At 41.8% G+C, this 16124-nt stretch overlaps 1 protein-coding gene across 1 annotated transcript; it reads left to right on the top strand.

Annotated features, from left to right (window-relative positions):
- The first annotated feature begins 1002 nt into the window (after nucleotides 1-1002).
- Nucleotides 1003-12087, top strand: LOC125524482 (replication factor C subunit 1). Its single transcript, XM_048689531.1, is given in 24 exon segments — nucleotides 1003-1298; nucleotides 1418-1555; nucleotides 2122-2428; nucleotides 2431-2828; nucleotides 2934-3001; nucleotides 3151-3226; nucleotides 3307-3368; nucleotides 3456-3607; nucleotides 3917-4083; nucleotides 4196-4384; nucleotides 4491-4612; nucleotides 4690-4897; nucleotides 5270-5323; nucleotides 5477-5646; nucleotides 6510-6600; nucleotides 7710-7891; nucleotides 7989-8028; nucleotides 8124-8248; nucleotides 8899-8971; nucleotides 9471-9563; nucleotides 10216-10462; nucleotides 11357-11416; nucleotides 11504-11654; nucleotides 11762-12087. Coding segments are annotated over 23 exon segments (3159 nt in total). The 5' UTR covers nucleotides 1003-1295; the 3' UTR covers nucleotides 11638-11654; nucleotides 11762-12087.
- The last annotated feature ends 4037 nt before the right edge of the window (nucleotides 12088-16124 follow it).

The raw sequence follows: 16124 nt of genomic DNA on the forward strand, positions 1-16124 counted from the left end.
AGAAACCCGAAATTTATTAAGGAAATTCGGGGAGCAACTAACGAAGGAGTACTCCTTCGGGAGCCCCCGCAGGGGCACCTGGGGTGTGCTGAGAGTGCATCACTTGGCGTGCTCTAGCCGCCGCCACATGGCGTGCTCTCTCCGACTTTTTGTTTTTTATTTCCCGTATGTGTTTTCGGCTTTTTAGATGTTTTTCCTTTTTTTTGCCTTTTCGGTTTTCCAATCGTCTTTCTTAGCTTTTGGACAAAAAAATTTTGGCGCGAAACAATGCTTTTTTTGTTGCTTCTGCGAGAGGCAGATTCCATGGCCGTGCCAAAAACGTGTCTTTTTCCTTCCGTGAGAGGCACGGATTTGCTTCAGCGAGAGACACGGTCGTGCCTCTTCTGGAAAGGGAAAAAATGCTCATGGTTCGGTTTTTTTCATGAAAAAAAAGTTCATCAAAACCTATCAACAGAGATCTAGTTTTGAAGATTTTTGATGCGAGGAATCTAGCGGTGTAAACGGTTCGAAATTTGGATGCACGGTTTAAAAGATAAAACATTTTGAATAATCGGATCTATGAAAAAAGGAACTGCTCGCAGGTCGTGACAAGTGGCTCACTGCATGGTTGCGCCATGCAGTGCGCCTTGTCGCAATCTGTTGCAAACAGTGCCACTTAATTTGCAATGATTTCAAAAAAATTCGGATTTATAGTCCCGGTAACCCAAGAAAACAAGCCGAGTAACTCAAAATTAGGAAAAATAAAAGCCCAGCAAAGTCGCTGCATGTAGCGAAGGCCCAGCCCAACATAGCATAAGGCCTGAGTTATCTCGTGACCTAGTCCCCGCCGCCACACACACACCACGGCACCAGCACGGGCCGCAGCGGCACGACGCCCTCTGCCTCGTTCCTCGCTCGTCGGCGGCTCGGCGACCACATCTCCCATTCCCCCCTCCCGAATCTCCCAGTCTCCACCCCTCCCGAATCTCCGTTATTTTGTTGACAATTTTCGGTAAACCCGAAGCCCACCCGTCGCAAGCCCCGTGCCGTCGCCGACCGCAGTCTCCCTCCCCTCCGCCCTCCCATCCACCCGAAACCACCCCGCACTGCCGCCGCCGCCTCCCCCCTCCTCCTCTCCTGTCACCCCCCGGCTTGCCTGTGTCGCCAATACCCAGCGGCGCCAATCGACCCAAAGCGAGGGCCAAGGAGGCGACGACGCCCGCGCCCCTAAAACCCTAGAGGGTTTCCCGTGGCGATTGAGCCAAGAACCGGCGAGTTCGCGCGCCTGGGCCGGGCTTTTCCCGGCCAGGACTGACATGGTGAGTTCTTTCGTGGCCCCTCGCTAATCCAGGTTTCTTGATTCGACGCGGAAGGTCGGTTTCTCGATCCGCTCTTCTCGGCTGACGGTTTCGCCCTTCTTGGATTTCTTGTGGCGCAGTCGTCGGACATCAGGAAATGGTTCATGAAGCCGCACGACAAGAATGCCGGTGCGGCCAAGCCCTCTGCCGCCGGCGCCGCGCCGCCGGCGGCCAAGAAGCCCGTGCTCAGCATCCCCGAGAAGGCTGCGACATCTTCGGTAGAATGCTCACTTTTTTCTTTCTGCTTCTTCGTTCATCTGGTTGGTTCGGTGCTTTTTCTAGGTCTTCTTTAGCGGTTTGTTTTCTCTAGCATCGCTGTCCAGGATTCAGTGCATCGGCTCAGCAACTCGATTTTCCTCGGTCCTACAGTTTAGGAATCCTAGATTAATGCATTTCCTGCGGCAGTAGCCCAACCATAACTGCTAAAATGCTCTATTCTTTCTGCTAATCAGTGTTGGAATCTTTTGTGCAAACCATACATTAATATCGTTATATATAGATACAGACCACCCAAAAATATTCTAGATTTGATTTTCGCATGCACTGTTTATACAGTTTAAGAACTGACTTTGATGTTTCATGTCTGGTTGTGCACCATGAGTCCATGATATAAGAATGTATTGGCAGATAGTACTGTCAATCAGATTCTAAGATGGGTATGTTCTTGTACCACCGTCGCAGTTAGACCAATGGCTCGCTTTAATTCTCCACTGACCTAAATTATTTGATGTCCCCCAGTTTATATACGTCACCTGTAACCAAATACTGTATCTGGATCATGCAGGTGTCTGGCAATCAAGATGCTTCAGCTAGAAGGAAGACAAGCAAGTACTTTGCACCCAAAACAGAAAAAGATGCAGATGTTGCTGAGAAGAGTTCTTCTAAAAGAAAACTTCAGAAAAGCAGCGAGGACCTTGAGGATGACATCAAGCCTTTCGCAGCAAACAAGGCCCTTAAGGATGAAGAAGACGACGACGACGACTTTGTGGCGCCTTCGAAAAAGAAAACTCCAGTGAAGCCACCACCATTAAAGAAGTTGAAGGCTGCATCTAATGATGATGACCAGGACGAAAGGATGGATGAAGATGCCGAGACCCTTCCAAAGCAGCTGGAAGGGGAAGGGGAAGGGGAGGAAGAGGAGCAGGAGCAGCCCATGGAAAGACTACGAGTCATGATGATGGTGGTGGGGAGGACAGGATGGATGAAGATGCTAAGACCCCTTCCAAAGCAGCTGGAAGGGGAAGAGGAAGGGGAAGGGGAAGGGTTGGAAGAGGAGGAGGAATGGCTCATGGGAAGACTACTAGTGGTCTTGATGATGATGGTGAGGAGGATAGGATGGATGAAGATGACAAGACCCCTTCCAAAGCAGCTGCAAGGGGAAGAGGAGGCAGAGGAGCAGGAGCTACTCCTGGGGGAAGAGGTAGAGGAGGGGGTGGGAGAGGTTTCATGAATTTTGGTGAAAGGAAGGATCCCCCTCACAAAGGGGAGAAGGTAATTCATAGTTCTTGTCACAAGTTTCTGAAATGCCCAACCCTAAACCGTTCATTCCATGTTCTGAATGGTTCAACCCTAAACCGTTCATTCCATGTTCTGTAGGAAGTCCCAGAGGGTGCCCCTGACTGTTTAGCTGGTCTGACATTTGTCATAAGTGGTACCCTTGACAGGTGCGAGTTACTTTCTTCATTTTTTATACCGAAGTGTTTTGTTTTCTGATCATGCAACGGCCAATGCACATAATTATCTTAACACTTCCAACTTTCTTTATTGAGATGATCTGGCCAGTAAATAATCATAATTTTCTGTTTATCTGCAGTCTTGAACGGGAGGAAGCAGGTGATCTAATAAAGCGTTACGGGGGACGTGTTACCGGTTCAATTAGTAAAAAGACGGTATGTACTATAAAAGTTGCTGCTGTAAGTATTAATGGCTTATATCTTTGTTGACAACATGACATCTCGCTTGTTGGCAGAGTTACCTATTGGCTGATGAAGATATTGGGGGAGTGAAATCTAATAAAGCAAAAGATCTGGGGTATTACTTGATAGCTTTATTTTGAGAAGGATTCTGTAAGTTTGTTTTTAATTGTCACTGCTTGATACATGCTCACGTTTATTGCAGAGTCCCGTTCTTGACTGAAGATGGTTTATTTGATATGATCCGGAAATCAAAGCTTGCAAAGGCTCCTGTAAACAAACATGAAGGTAACAGCAATTCAGAAAAGCTACTGAAGTCACAGACGAAGAGCTCTCCAGTTAAAGCTGAAAGAAGAGGTAACCAGGAACTTTTAAATTGTAATGCATCTATAGTTTATAGGACAAACATAATCCTGCTTAATTGCATTAACCTGGAACATAATTACCGTGGTAGTTCACTCCTAACTTTGTACTCCCTCCGTCCCAAAATAAGTGTCGCTGATTTAGTACAAAATTATACTAAATCAGCGACACTTATTTTGGGATGGAGGGAGTAGATGTTAGGTTGATCCTGCAAATAACATGCCATTGGTATGATTTATTTTCTTAACATTGGCATTTCTCATGTTGTTGATGCTTATGCATATCTTGATTTTGAATTTTTAGCTGTCGATCAAGTCGGTACCATGGGCAAGAGTACTCCCTCAAAGAGTAATAAAGAAAGCAACTCCACCAACAACCAAAAGGTCAAGGTTGTTGACCGCGGTTCTTTGCAATGGACAGAGAAATATCGGCCAAAAGTTCCAAACGACATAGTTGGCAACCAATCAATGGTGAGAAATTCTGCATTTTGGTTATTTTGGTCATGTACATCTATGCACACGTTACTTAGTATGAAGGATTGTTTTTTTCCAGGGAGCATTGACAAACTTCTAATGTATATAGGTTAAACAACTTCATGATTGGTTGAAAAGTTGGGAGGATCAATTCCTTCATTCTGGCCAAAAGGGCAAAGGAAAGAAGCAGGCTGATGGTGGAGCTAAAAAAGCTGTATTGCTGAGTGGACCTCCAGGTATTGGTAAGACTACAACTGCAAAAGTTGTTAGTCAGATGCTTGGATTGCAGGCCATTGAGGTGTGTCTTTGTTCTTGCATACTTCACTTATTTATCTTTCAGGTAATTATGTGTTCTTTATTTACCTTTGAGTCATAAATTTAAATGAGTAATGTATGCATAACAGGTTAATGCAAGTGATAGCCGTGGTAAAGCAGACTCCAAGATCGAGAAAGGTGTTGGGGGGAGCACATCAAATTCTATCAAAGAGCTTATCAGCAATGCTACTCTGAATTATAGTGACAACCGGTCTGTACTACAATATCCTGAACTTTTGCACTTTGATTTATTTTTATTGTTATATGAAGTGTGGAGCAATTTCACAGGACAAAGAAGCCTAAGGCTGTACTCATCATGGACGAAGTTGACGGTATGTCTGCTGGTGATAGAGGTGGAGTTGCTGATCTTATTGCCAGCATCAAGATATCGAAGATTCCTATAGTTTGCATTTGTAATGATCGTTATAGCCAGAAGCTGAAGAGCCTTGTAAATTACTGTTTGCTACTCAACTTCAGGAAACCAACAAAACAGCAGGTTATTTCATGCCACCATATTCTAATGATTGATGTAAATTATTGTTTGCTTTCCTACTATTGTCTATTACCCTATTATTGCCCTTACCTGTGACAACTGAACTGCTGTTCTCAATTGCTTGCTGCTACCCAGTTAATCTGATAAAATCTGCCTTCTTAATGTTTTTTCTGAACATAAGAAAACTTGGTTATATTCATTTTGGTATTTTTTTCTAATTGTTGGCAAAAGTTGCTTCATTTTTGACTTTATGTTTTTTCTGGTTTACTTCTCCCATCTCACACTATATATACTAATACGGGGCAGGTTCAGCACTTTTTGTATTTCTAACAAAAAAACTGTTTTGGGGTTGGTTTTAACTTCTGTACTCAACAGATGGGCAAGAGGTTGATGGAGATTGCCAGAAAAGAAGGCATTCAAGCTCAAGAGGTGTGTTCAATATGTTCTCAGGGTTCTGTTCTTATTGATGATCAAAACTTCAAAAAAAGTGGAAACATAGCTCAACTAATTCAATACTAAATCACTTAATATTCTTTGCATATTTCACGTTCAGTTGCTAATATATGGTTTCTCATCTGCTAGAATGCAATGGAAGAGCTTGCAGAAAGAGTACATGGGGATATTCGCATGGCACTCAACCATTTGCAATATATGAGTCTCTCTCAGTCTGTGGTCAAATATGATGATATAAGGTTGCGTCTTAATAGTAGCTCAAAAGATGAAGATATCTCTCCCTTCACGGCTGTGGACAAGTATTATTCCTTCTTTTTAGTATATCAATGTCATTCTATGGAGTTATTTAGAATTTTTATTGTCAGTCGTTCAATGACCTCTTCATGTTTATTGATTAATTAACGTTTGGTGTGAAAGTACATACCCTGTCTAATTATGGAAGTGTTAAGGATTAACAAAGTTTTCCGATCACTTACTCTGCTCGCCCTATTTTGATCTTATTAATGCAAATGTATTTGATCTAGTCATTTCTTTTGGGGATGGGTTACTTTTTATTAGCATTGGGAACATATCACATTACAGATATACAATAGACCCGAAGTAGTCTGCCCCTTCCCCGGACCCTGCGCAAGCGGGAGCTACCTGCACCGGGCTGCCTTTAAAAAAAACCAAACTCCACCATTTTCCTAGTTTCTACTGTACATCCGTTGGAAAAGTACCTGACTTAAGTACATGATGATGCTGGTGCTGATGATGTTGAGCTTCATCTAAAGGTTTCATTTGTTGCTAAATTGATTTAGGATAAAATGTTTGTACATGTACTGAGATGCAGCCCTAGAAGCGGTCAAAAGAAGATGACGCCCTAGAGATCTTGGTATTATTAGGAGAACAAGACTAAGTAGCTTTTTGTAATGGCTAAGCTCCCAACTAGTTTAAACACTTGGAAGTTAGAACTGTTTGCCCCTGCAATTAATTCGTCAAGTTCGCTTTTATCTTTTTTATATAGATTTAGTGAGATTTAAGCAGAGCAAATGATATTTTTTCATTCACTTAGTTCCATGCTCACTCCTGTCTAATTAAATGTATCTATGCTTATACTTGGTTAATTGCTTGAATGGCTTTCAAACCTAGTGTTCTTCATGGTTATTTATTAAACTTTCAGGCTATTTGGTTTCAATGGTGGGAGACTAAGGATGGATGAGAGAATCGACTTGAGCATGAGCGATCCTGATTTAGTTCCCCTTATTATCCAGGTTTTGAATCAAATTTGTTTTTGTCATCTGTGCAAATGTTAATCCTTCGTGTTTGCATCATGATTTTTTTATTACTATGTATTCCTTTTCTGTGTACTGAATGCAGAGCTACTTATGCTTGTATAATTGTAATGAAAAAATTCCACTTTTCAAGCCTGAACTATGGCCAAAATTCACTTTTCAACTGCGAACTCTAAAACCGTTTGAATAATTTGCTTTTGTTTTTTATTTTTTCAGTTTTGCTTGTTCATGGTGGCAACATGCCAATAATGTGGTTAGAGTTCATGGTTGATTTTTTTTTTGAAATGTTGACTCTTTTAATTTATAGTAATCAGTAGTCTGTCATAGCGTTCAATTTAAGTGTTGAGCCTAAATTGCATCTATGTTTTTTGTTGCAAATTTAGGTCTTATTTGCTTCAAGGTTGATCATACCACAACTAACCCTTAGACAATACATGGTAACTGAAACCACAAGTGTGGCGGAAAGTTATGTTTATGTGGATGAGAAAGCATGGCAAGCCATAACTGTGGCTAGAAACCAAACACACACCTAACAAATTGTAGCGTGCCTAAGGTTATCCATCAGACTACTTTTGTTTCTTGACTTTTTTTGGATTGATAGGTACAATAAGTCAATCTACAAGACTGCGAGTAGGTAACCATGTCACATGCCACACCCCTAAGCTCTATGAGCTAAGCTCCACTGCTAGTGATGCTTGGAGGCCGGTCGCTCTTGCTGAAGCCCACAACCGTGCCTCTGCACTGTTAGTGCATCATCTAACTTAGGCTAATATTTCTGAATTGGTCAACATGAAGGCATTCCCATTTCATAGCAATGCTGTTACAGCTTCGCATATGTTGACACGTTTCTCCTGGAAAGCTTGGAAGCTAGCTTTCATTTTTTCTTTTCAATCATCTCAGTTATTATATGAAAGAAATTCCAGCTATTAGTTGCTGTATTGAACTACACATGATGGTTGAGTTGGCCTGTACCAGAATTGTGTGCAAATATGTGCTTTAGGACTGCTTCTGTCTTTGAATTATTGTGACCCTAGTTGCTTCTATCATTAAGCCTGGTTATATTCGCGTGCTAATATGTGCCATTGTAGGAAAATTATATCAATTATCGGCCTAGTGCCGCTGGGAAGGATGACAGTGGTGTTAAAAGAATGAATTATCTTGCCCGTGCCGCTGAGTCTATAGCGGACGGTGATATTGTTAATGTGCAAATAAGAAGATATCGACAGTGGCAGCTGTCCCAAGCTGCTTGTTTGGCTTCATCAATAGTACCGTATGTGCATTGATCTTTCCCAATGGTTAATATGTAGCGGTATTGATTTATTCGAATGTTTCAACACAGTTTTCTAATCTCTTTCAAAAAATTTCAGTGCTGCTTTGATGCATGGAAATAGAGAAGTCCTTGAAGCAGTAAAGTTCAAACCCTAAGCATCCATTACTACTATTGAGTATATTCTATTTTTTCTGAATTTTAGTAGACTGATTTGGATACTGATTTTCTGCAGGGTGAACGAAACTTTAATAGGTTTGGTGGATGGTTGGGCAAGTACTCAACTACTAACAAAAACAAAAGGCTACTGGAAGATGTCCATAGTCATATTCTTGCATCACAGCAAGCTAATTTGGATAGGTGGGTATAGTCCAAAACTAGCTTGCTTTCTGCCGAATCCTACTTTGTTAAGTTTCTGGATTAGTAGTAAAGTTGGTACTTATCCTGGAACCACCAAAACCATGTTTCACTGGTAAAGAGTAGGGTACTTATGTACATTGATTGCTGGATTATCGATATAGATCAGAGAACAAAAAAAACAAGCCAATGATTTTCTTGGCTAATTGTTTTATTACTTGTAACCATGATAAAATGATATGGAACTTTCAGCATGAGTTAAGGACCACATTATCATCTGCTAGGAAAAAATATGGGCCATGGATTTCTTTTAAGTGGCCAGCCAACTATTAGTTGCTGGACATGGCTTGCTCATTTTCCAATGTAGCTACTTATGAACAAGTGCCTTAACAGTCAGTGAATTAAGGGGGGGGGGGGGGGGTGGGGCCTTACCCTTCTCTTAACTTGCCTTGGTCACATCTTCGAGATGGAAGATTATGATTTTCTATTTCAAACCATGTAAGCTGAAAAAACAGATCGTCTTTGTGTTGTAAACAACTAATCATTTACCAGAACTCAAGATCCTTTGACAAAAGTTGTAATTTGAAAGACCGTAAAGGATCTGTGCTATAGTTTCATTGTAGTCTCAGTCTTGTAATTGTTGGGATCTGCAGGGAGGCGTTGAGGCTCGATTATCTCACTCTTCTCTTGAGACAGTTGACTGACCCACTGAAGACAATGCCTAAGGTATTGTTTATCATAACCTTTTTGGACTATTCTTGATCATTCACTCAATGAGTGAAGCATAAAATTGATTTTTTGTTCAAAGCTTCCATAGAAGATTCATCGAAATATCATATGTCAACTGCTGCATTTGTTCAAGCATATTGCTGCATATTGTACGAATTGTGCCTTGACAGGTCTGCTCCTTATGAGGAAGTAATGCATGATGAATTGGCTAATTATAATTTTAATAAAAAGAGGAGAAATCTTATTTTTTGTTATTTAAGGATTTTGTCAAGAGGCTAGGCGGGGTTTGACACACAAAGGCTTGCAACCTTGCATGCTTTCTCAATTCAACTATTATCATCTTAGAATTAGTATTTCTTTTGTTGGCAAAATATGCACTCTGCACGCACACTATTGGCTGTTCGTTTGCAATGCAGTAATCACGCATGGCATCTCCCATGGGGAAACCTTTATCTGAGAAATCTGCCTGTGATCTTATGTTTGTAATTTCCTGCAGGAGGAGGCTGTCCAAAAGGTGGTGGAGTTTATGGATACCTACTCTTTAAGCCAGGAAGACTTTGACACGCTTGTTGAATTATCTAAATTTAAGGTTGGTTATTATTCTAAAAACTGCCTGATGGTATTCATTAACTGTCTCTTTGAGTGGCAAATTAGTTAATAGATAATACATATACTTAAATGTATTTGGTTTAATGTAATGTTAAAGTTATGCATTGTAGATATTCTAGATGATGTAAACTATGTTGCACTGTGCTAATTATTTTGAGAACGTGTTTGTGGTAGTTGCATCTGCAACTGTTGCATTTACCTTCTGTGTAATGTTTTCATAGTTTGCATCGTGGGAGCTATAAAAATTGCTTGAAAACATCAGTGAAATATGAAGCTTGTGATGTTGTGGAAATGTGGACATGATAATTCGTGCAGTAGTGATGAGAATACAGAGGTTAAAAAAATACAACAAAGAAACAATAGAATCTACTTGGTCGGACAATGTATGTTTCAGTATCGTAGTATTTGCCATCAACTCCACAAACTTATGTAGTTTGTCAAAGATTAGGTCCTTTATTTGTTTTGTGGTGCATTGTTGTTCAATTCAGATCTTTATCATTACAACCCAGTTCACTGCTCAAATTAATTTGTTGAAGCATCCAAGCAGGATTCTTAGTTGAGCAATGTTGTTTCAATGTAATTTGATTACCCTCTTTCCTTTACATGGTGCTGAATATATTTTTGTTCTGCAGGGCCATCCAAATCCTATGGATGGTATTCAACCAGCTGTCAAAAGTGCCTTGACGAAGGCATACAAACAAGGAAGTAGCTCTCGTGTTGTTCGATCAGCAGATCTAATAAATATTCCGGGCATGAAAAAAACTTTAAAGAAACGAGTGGCAGCAATCCTGGAGCCATTGGATGAGAGTTTGCCTGAAGAAACTGGAGTAGCATCTGCAGAAGGTGATGAAGAGGAATTGTCTGATGCTGAAAATGATGGTACGTGCTTTTTTCTCGGTAAATGGATATATTGTACCAAAAGAGAATCTTTAATCTTTAATGCTTGCTGTTGTACATATTGATTAGTGTGTTCTGTTTTAGGAATATAAATAAATCTGTTGACACAATTGGTGCCAGTACTGCCACAGCATCTTCGTATGCATTTTCGTTCGTTATTTCATCTGTAACATGCCATACAGTATGTCTTTATCTGTAATAAGACTACGTTTTGTCTGTACTTATTTGCTCCAAACTTCTAACATTCAGTCGGAAGGATCACAGTGGTCAGTCAGGCTCTTTTTTTAGTTTGTATTACCACCAAATTCAGGCCTACTCCCATGTAGTTTGTTCTGTGAAAAGTGGGATATCAGAGTGCAATATCTGTAACATGCAATGCACGGCTAGAAGAATTATTTTCTGCAGAGTATTGTTGCTGTACCTAATATATTCCTACTTGCGTAAAAGCGTACATGGGTTTGCAGCAGGGGCAGAAATTCAATGAGAAACATGGAATCTGGTCTTCAGTCAGGCTTATAGATCTGTTGCAGATGCTAGCAAATTTCTCGGTGCCTGATGCTCTTTTCTTTTCTGGGTACACCTAATGTTCTTTAGTAATGCTGGAAAACTGTTGGGAGGGTCATGGAATTGTTGTTCCATCACAAGAAACTTTGTCTTCTCTGATCTTGGAAATGTTTGTGTAGCTATGCCTGTCAAATAAACCAAACAGTGCTGTGTTCATATTTATACACGCCTCATATATAGCATCAATGATGTAATTTTGGATGGTAGTTTTTTGTATCACTGCTGTACTGATCGGCGCAGCAGAGTCATACCTAGTTTATTTTTTGTACTAGTCAATTTTCAGCGCATTGACTGCTCCTGTTTTTCTTTCAGATGAACTTGTGCCTGGTGACTCGAAGCCAAAACTGGACCTGCAGAGTGATAATAAGAAAGGTTATTTGTCATATTCTGCCTTGTTTGATATTGTTATTATCGTCAGGATATATAATAACTAATTTATATGTTGGATTCCACTCGCAGGAATTCAAGTGCAGCTCAACCTGAAGAGCAATGGCAACGGGTCGAGCGCAAAGAAGGCGCCAGCAGCAAGATCAAAAGCTCCTGGGTCTGCAGGGAAGGCTGTCGGAGGCTCAGGCGGGAAGCGGAAGAGGTAGCCTACCGCCGCCGCACAGTAAGTGTCTAGTATGTATATACTATACCCAAATGTCATGTGATAATACCTGACCTGTCAATCGTCGTGAGATACATTTGATCTGATCACTATGCTGTTGGTTTCAGATGATGACTGGCTGGAAGCAACAGACCCCAGATAGTTGGTGGTCTCGTGTTTGGTTTCTCCTGTTACCCCAGTTGTTCCCATTTGTAGGGAAAACCTGTTTGCTTGTTTAGCGTGTGAGCTTTTTCTCCTGACGCAATCCGCTCTGAATCTGAAACGGTTAGGTGTGTGTATTTTTCAGAGATGTAAACCTGAAACTAGAGAACATCTGGATGCCTGGTTCTGCCTGTTCCCACTGAATGCTCGTCTAGCTTGCTGTAGATAACATGGTTGTAACACGCGAAAGGACGAACATGCAATCTGCTGTGATCTTCTGTTGTGTTGTTCATCTCGTAGTGTGAGCTTGGTATGTCTGATCTGGGTTTGTGGTCTGAACAGCCCACGGTCGCTCTTTCTCGTACATGCGTGGTGTTGGCAAGGTCGCCCTTGCTCTTAAGCGTCGTTGAGGAGAGATTAGCAATTAATATAGGACTTGGTGTTGGTAGGACTTTTAGGACTTTGCGCAAGGATGAAATCTGAATGGTCCATTCATGCCAAGAGATTAGCAATTAATATAGTGACTGAATTAATACCCAGACAATACACAGTTTAATTCGGCAAAGTACGCGTAGTCATCTTATGGAGATGGATACAAGCGAATCCACAAGCAAAATACTGCCATGACTGCTTTGGCATGTTAATGTGACGCAGACCAATTAAATGATGACCAGATGGAGGGTCTGCCACGCTTTAACACTTCACTTAAATGTCTGGTGCGAAATGCTGGTGGGCGTGATGAAGATATTTGTATCCAGTGTACTGCACATACCCGTCCCAGGGCATGACGCAGACCATTTACATCAGCTCCAGCGTTTTGCATCTATGGCAAGAATTATATCACCGCCTGAATTGTCTGCTTAGTTCAGTCACGAAAGAGACCTATAATAAATCAAGAAAATCCGTTTCGTGCACCTGAACACAACCACCTGGCCCATATTTATAATCTTGCTTGTGCACCTAACACAGCTACGTGGATCAAAGACGTCTCCATCATTGAATCGTCGCCATTTTCTCTCGGAGTGGTTACTTGCACGCAAATGAATGCAGGCGTAGCGGTAGGCTGGTTGTAATGGGGTATCATATACTGGTATCATGCATATGTTATCAGTGTATAATACTATCTCATTAATGCATAGTATCATATAGTAGTATCATATAATATTTTAGTTATTGTCATGCATGACACATACTATAATATCATTTATTATGATACGGTATCATAATATGATACTCAATTCTTTTTTCTTCATTTAATTTTATGGCACTTTATCAAAATTATCTAGTTGACATGCATGATACTAACTATGATACTACCATTACGACTACATAGTTAGTATATTCATATGTGGACACCAAAACATATTCTAACAAACGCATACATGTAGAGGAGATGATACAACCGTATAAACATGCCAAATTTCAGGGTCAACACTTGATGTTGATCTCGGGTCAACACACCAGTACATGAGTTGATGTCTTCTTGCCCTGTGAGATGTTGATCCAATCCAAAATGCTTAATTGATTATGCAATTATGCGGCAGACGACGTGGGATTGAAAATGAAATGTTGGCGAGTGCTTAGTCTGTGGACATTGCACACCATATTTTTTATCCGATTGCATTAATTAAACAAAGTATTACAATCATCGGAATCACTAACTTCCGAAGGAAAATTCCCTAGCCAACACGCATTGCGCTGCTTATCCTCTTTGACTCAGCGTGTCCTAGGCAGCGCAAGAGGTGAAACCATGAAAGAGGTGTTACTTGTTACCCAAACAAATTTGAAGCTAAATATTTTGGGCTCCCGAGATGAATAAGAAAAGTTCAAAAGCTTGCAGGAGAGACTGCCAAAGCGACTGCTTCAATGGGGTGAAATTTACCTTTCTCAAGGTGGGAAGGAGATCATGTTAAAGGCCGTTGTGCATGCACTGCTAGTGTACGTGATGGGTGTTTTCAAACTCCCAGCCGGGCTTTGTGTTGAGCTAACAAAGATGGTGACAAACTTTTGATGGGACGCGGACAAAGAAAAACAACGCACTCACTGGATCTCTTGGGAGTTGGGACAGTATGCTCCGACCAAAGACGATGGGAGGAGTGGGGTTCAAGAACCCGCGTCTCTTTAATCAAGCATTGTTACCCCCAACAAGCCTGACATCTAACTAATAACTTATGTGCGTAGGTGCTTCGTGCAAAGTACTACCCGAACGGGTTCCTCATGTACACAATATTCACAGAGAATGCTTCCTCGACTAGGCACGTGGTCGTGCATGGTTTGCAGCTCCTAAAGAAAGATAGTATTTGGCATGTAGATAATGGGGCCAGCATCCGGGCATGGCATGACCCATAGGTCCCTCGCAGTGCATCATACCGGTCGATTACCACGCGACATCGATGTCGCTTGCTCTGGGTCGCGATTTCCAGATGGCTGATAGTTAGTTCATGCATGCCTTCATGGACTGCTCAACTCATATAGCAACACTTCTTCCATGTGGACATTGCATATGTTCTAAATATCAAACTATTGAGGTGCCTTGAGGAAGACTTTATCGCCTGGCATCCTGACCAACACTATTTGTTCTCAGTTCGTACCGCCTATGCGCTTGGCCTATAGGTTATTATGGATGAACATGGGATTGTTCCGACAAATGTGTACCCCGTCGGTACACGCCTAGCCTCAAAGCTCATTTGGAAATGCTCTGCACCGCTAAAAATACACATACTTGCATGGAAATTTGCTGGAATCACATGGCGATTGTGTTATATGCGGGGTACAGGAGGAATCGACACATCATGCTCTTGCCAAGTGCCCTCATGCGAAAAGGATGTGGGATGATATGTGCTCAAACTGGGATCTCCCCGACGAAAGCATGCTTCTCTTTGATGGGGATGAATGGCTTCTTCGACCGCTTTATGAGATAAATGAGAAGCAACGGTTGATGGTACTCATGCTCTTGTGGGGGATATGGCACGTTCAGAATGAGATAACACATGATAAACCTAAGGTATCGGTTGAAGCTTCAAGGAGATTCCTCTCTAGTTATGTGGAGAATCTCTTGCTAATTAAGCAACACTAGAAAGAAGACATGGTGAAGCGCAAGAAAGTGGTGAACTATTCTGGGAGGAATCTACTTGCACTTCCCTTGTTGGGGTAACAATGCTTGATTAAAGAGCCGCGGGTTCTTGAACCCCACTCCTCCCATCGTCTTTGGTCGGAGCATACGGTCCCAACTCCTAAGAGATCTAGTGAGCGCTCCGTTTTCCTTTGTCCGCAACCCATCAAAAGTTCGTCATCATCTTTGTTAGGTCATCACAAAGCCCGATTGGGAGTTTCAAAACACCCATCACGTACACTGGCAGTGCCTGCGCAACAGCCTTTAACATGATCTCCCTCCCACCTTGAGAAAGGTAAATTTCACCCCATTGAAGCAGTCGCTTTGGCAGTCTCTCCTGCAAGCTTTTGAACTTTTCTTTATTCATCTCCCATCCGGCGCCTGGAGCCCGAGATACTTAACTTCAAAGTTGTCTGGGTAACAAGTAACACCTCTTTCACGGTTTCACCTCCTGTGCTGCCTTGGACATAGTGAGTGAAAGAGGATAAGCAGCGCACTGCTCGTTGGCAAGGGAATTTTCCTTCAGAAGTTAGTGATTCCGATGATTGTTTTTTTGAACGGTCACCGGGGGGGGGGGGGGGGGGGGGGGGGGGGGGGGGGGGGGGGGGGGAGAGGATCCCCACCTGAATATATTGCTCAAAAGTTGCCAAAGCCAAGAGTCACCCCTTGACTTTGGCTGATCCAATCTATAAGGGAAACCAGATCAAAAACCTAAACAAGTTGACCCCGTTTATGAGGGAAATCGGGCCGAAAACCGTACAAGTAACAAGGTTATAGAAGATGAGAAAAAATGCCACCCAGGAGAAGGCAAGACCTAGCTAGCAGGCAGAAAGACCAACACCACGAGAGACACAAGTAGATGTGGGGTGCTTGTTGGAAATATGCCCTAGAGGCAATAATAAATTAGTTATTATTATATTTCCTTGTTCATGATAATCGTTTATTATCCATGCTAGAATTGTACTGATAGGAAACTCAGATACATGTGTGGATACATAGACAACACCATGTCCCTAGTAATCCTCTAGTTGACTAGCTCGTTGATCAATAGATGGTTACGGTTTCCTGACCATGGACATTGGATGTCATTGATAACGGGATCACATCATTAGGAGAATGATGTGATGGACAAGACCCAATCCTAAACCTAGCACAAAGATCGTGTAGTTCGTATGCTAAAGCTTTTCTAATGTCAAGTATCATTTCCTTAGACCATG

Source organism: Triticum urartu, chromosome 7, assembly GCF_003073215.2.
Source record: "Triticum urartu cultivar G1812 chromosome 7, Tu2.1, whole genome shotgun sequence".
Lineage (NCBI taxonomy): Eukaryota > Viridiplantae > Streptophyta > Magnoliopsida > Poales > Poaceae > Triticum > Triticum urartu.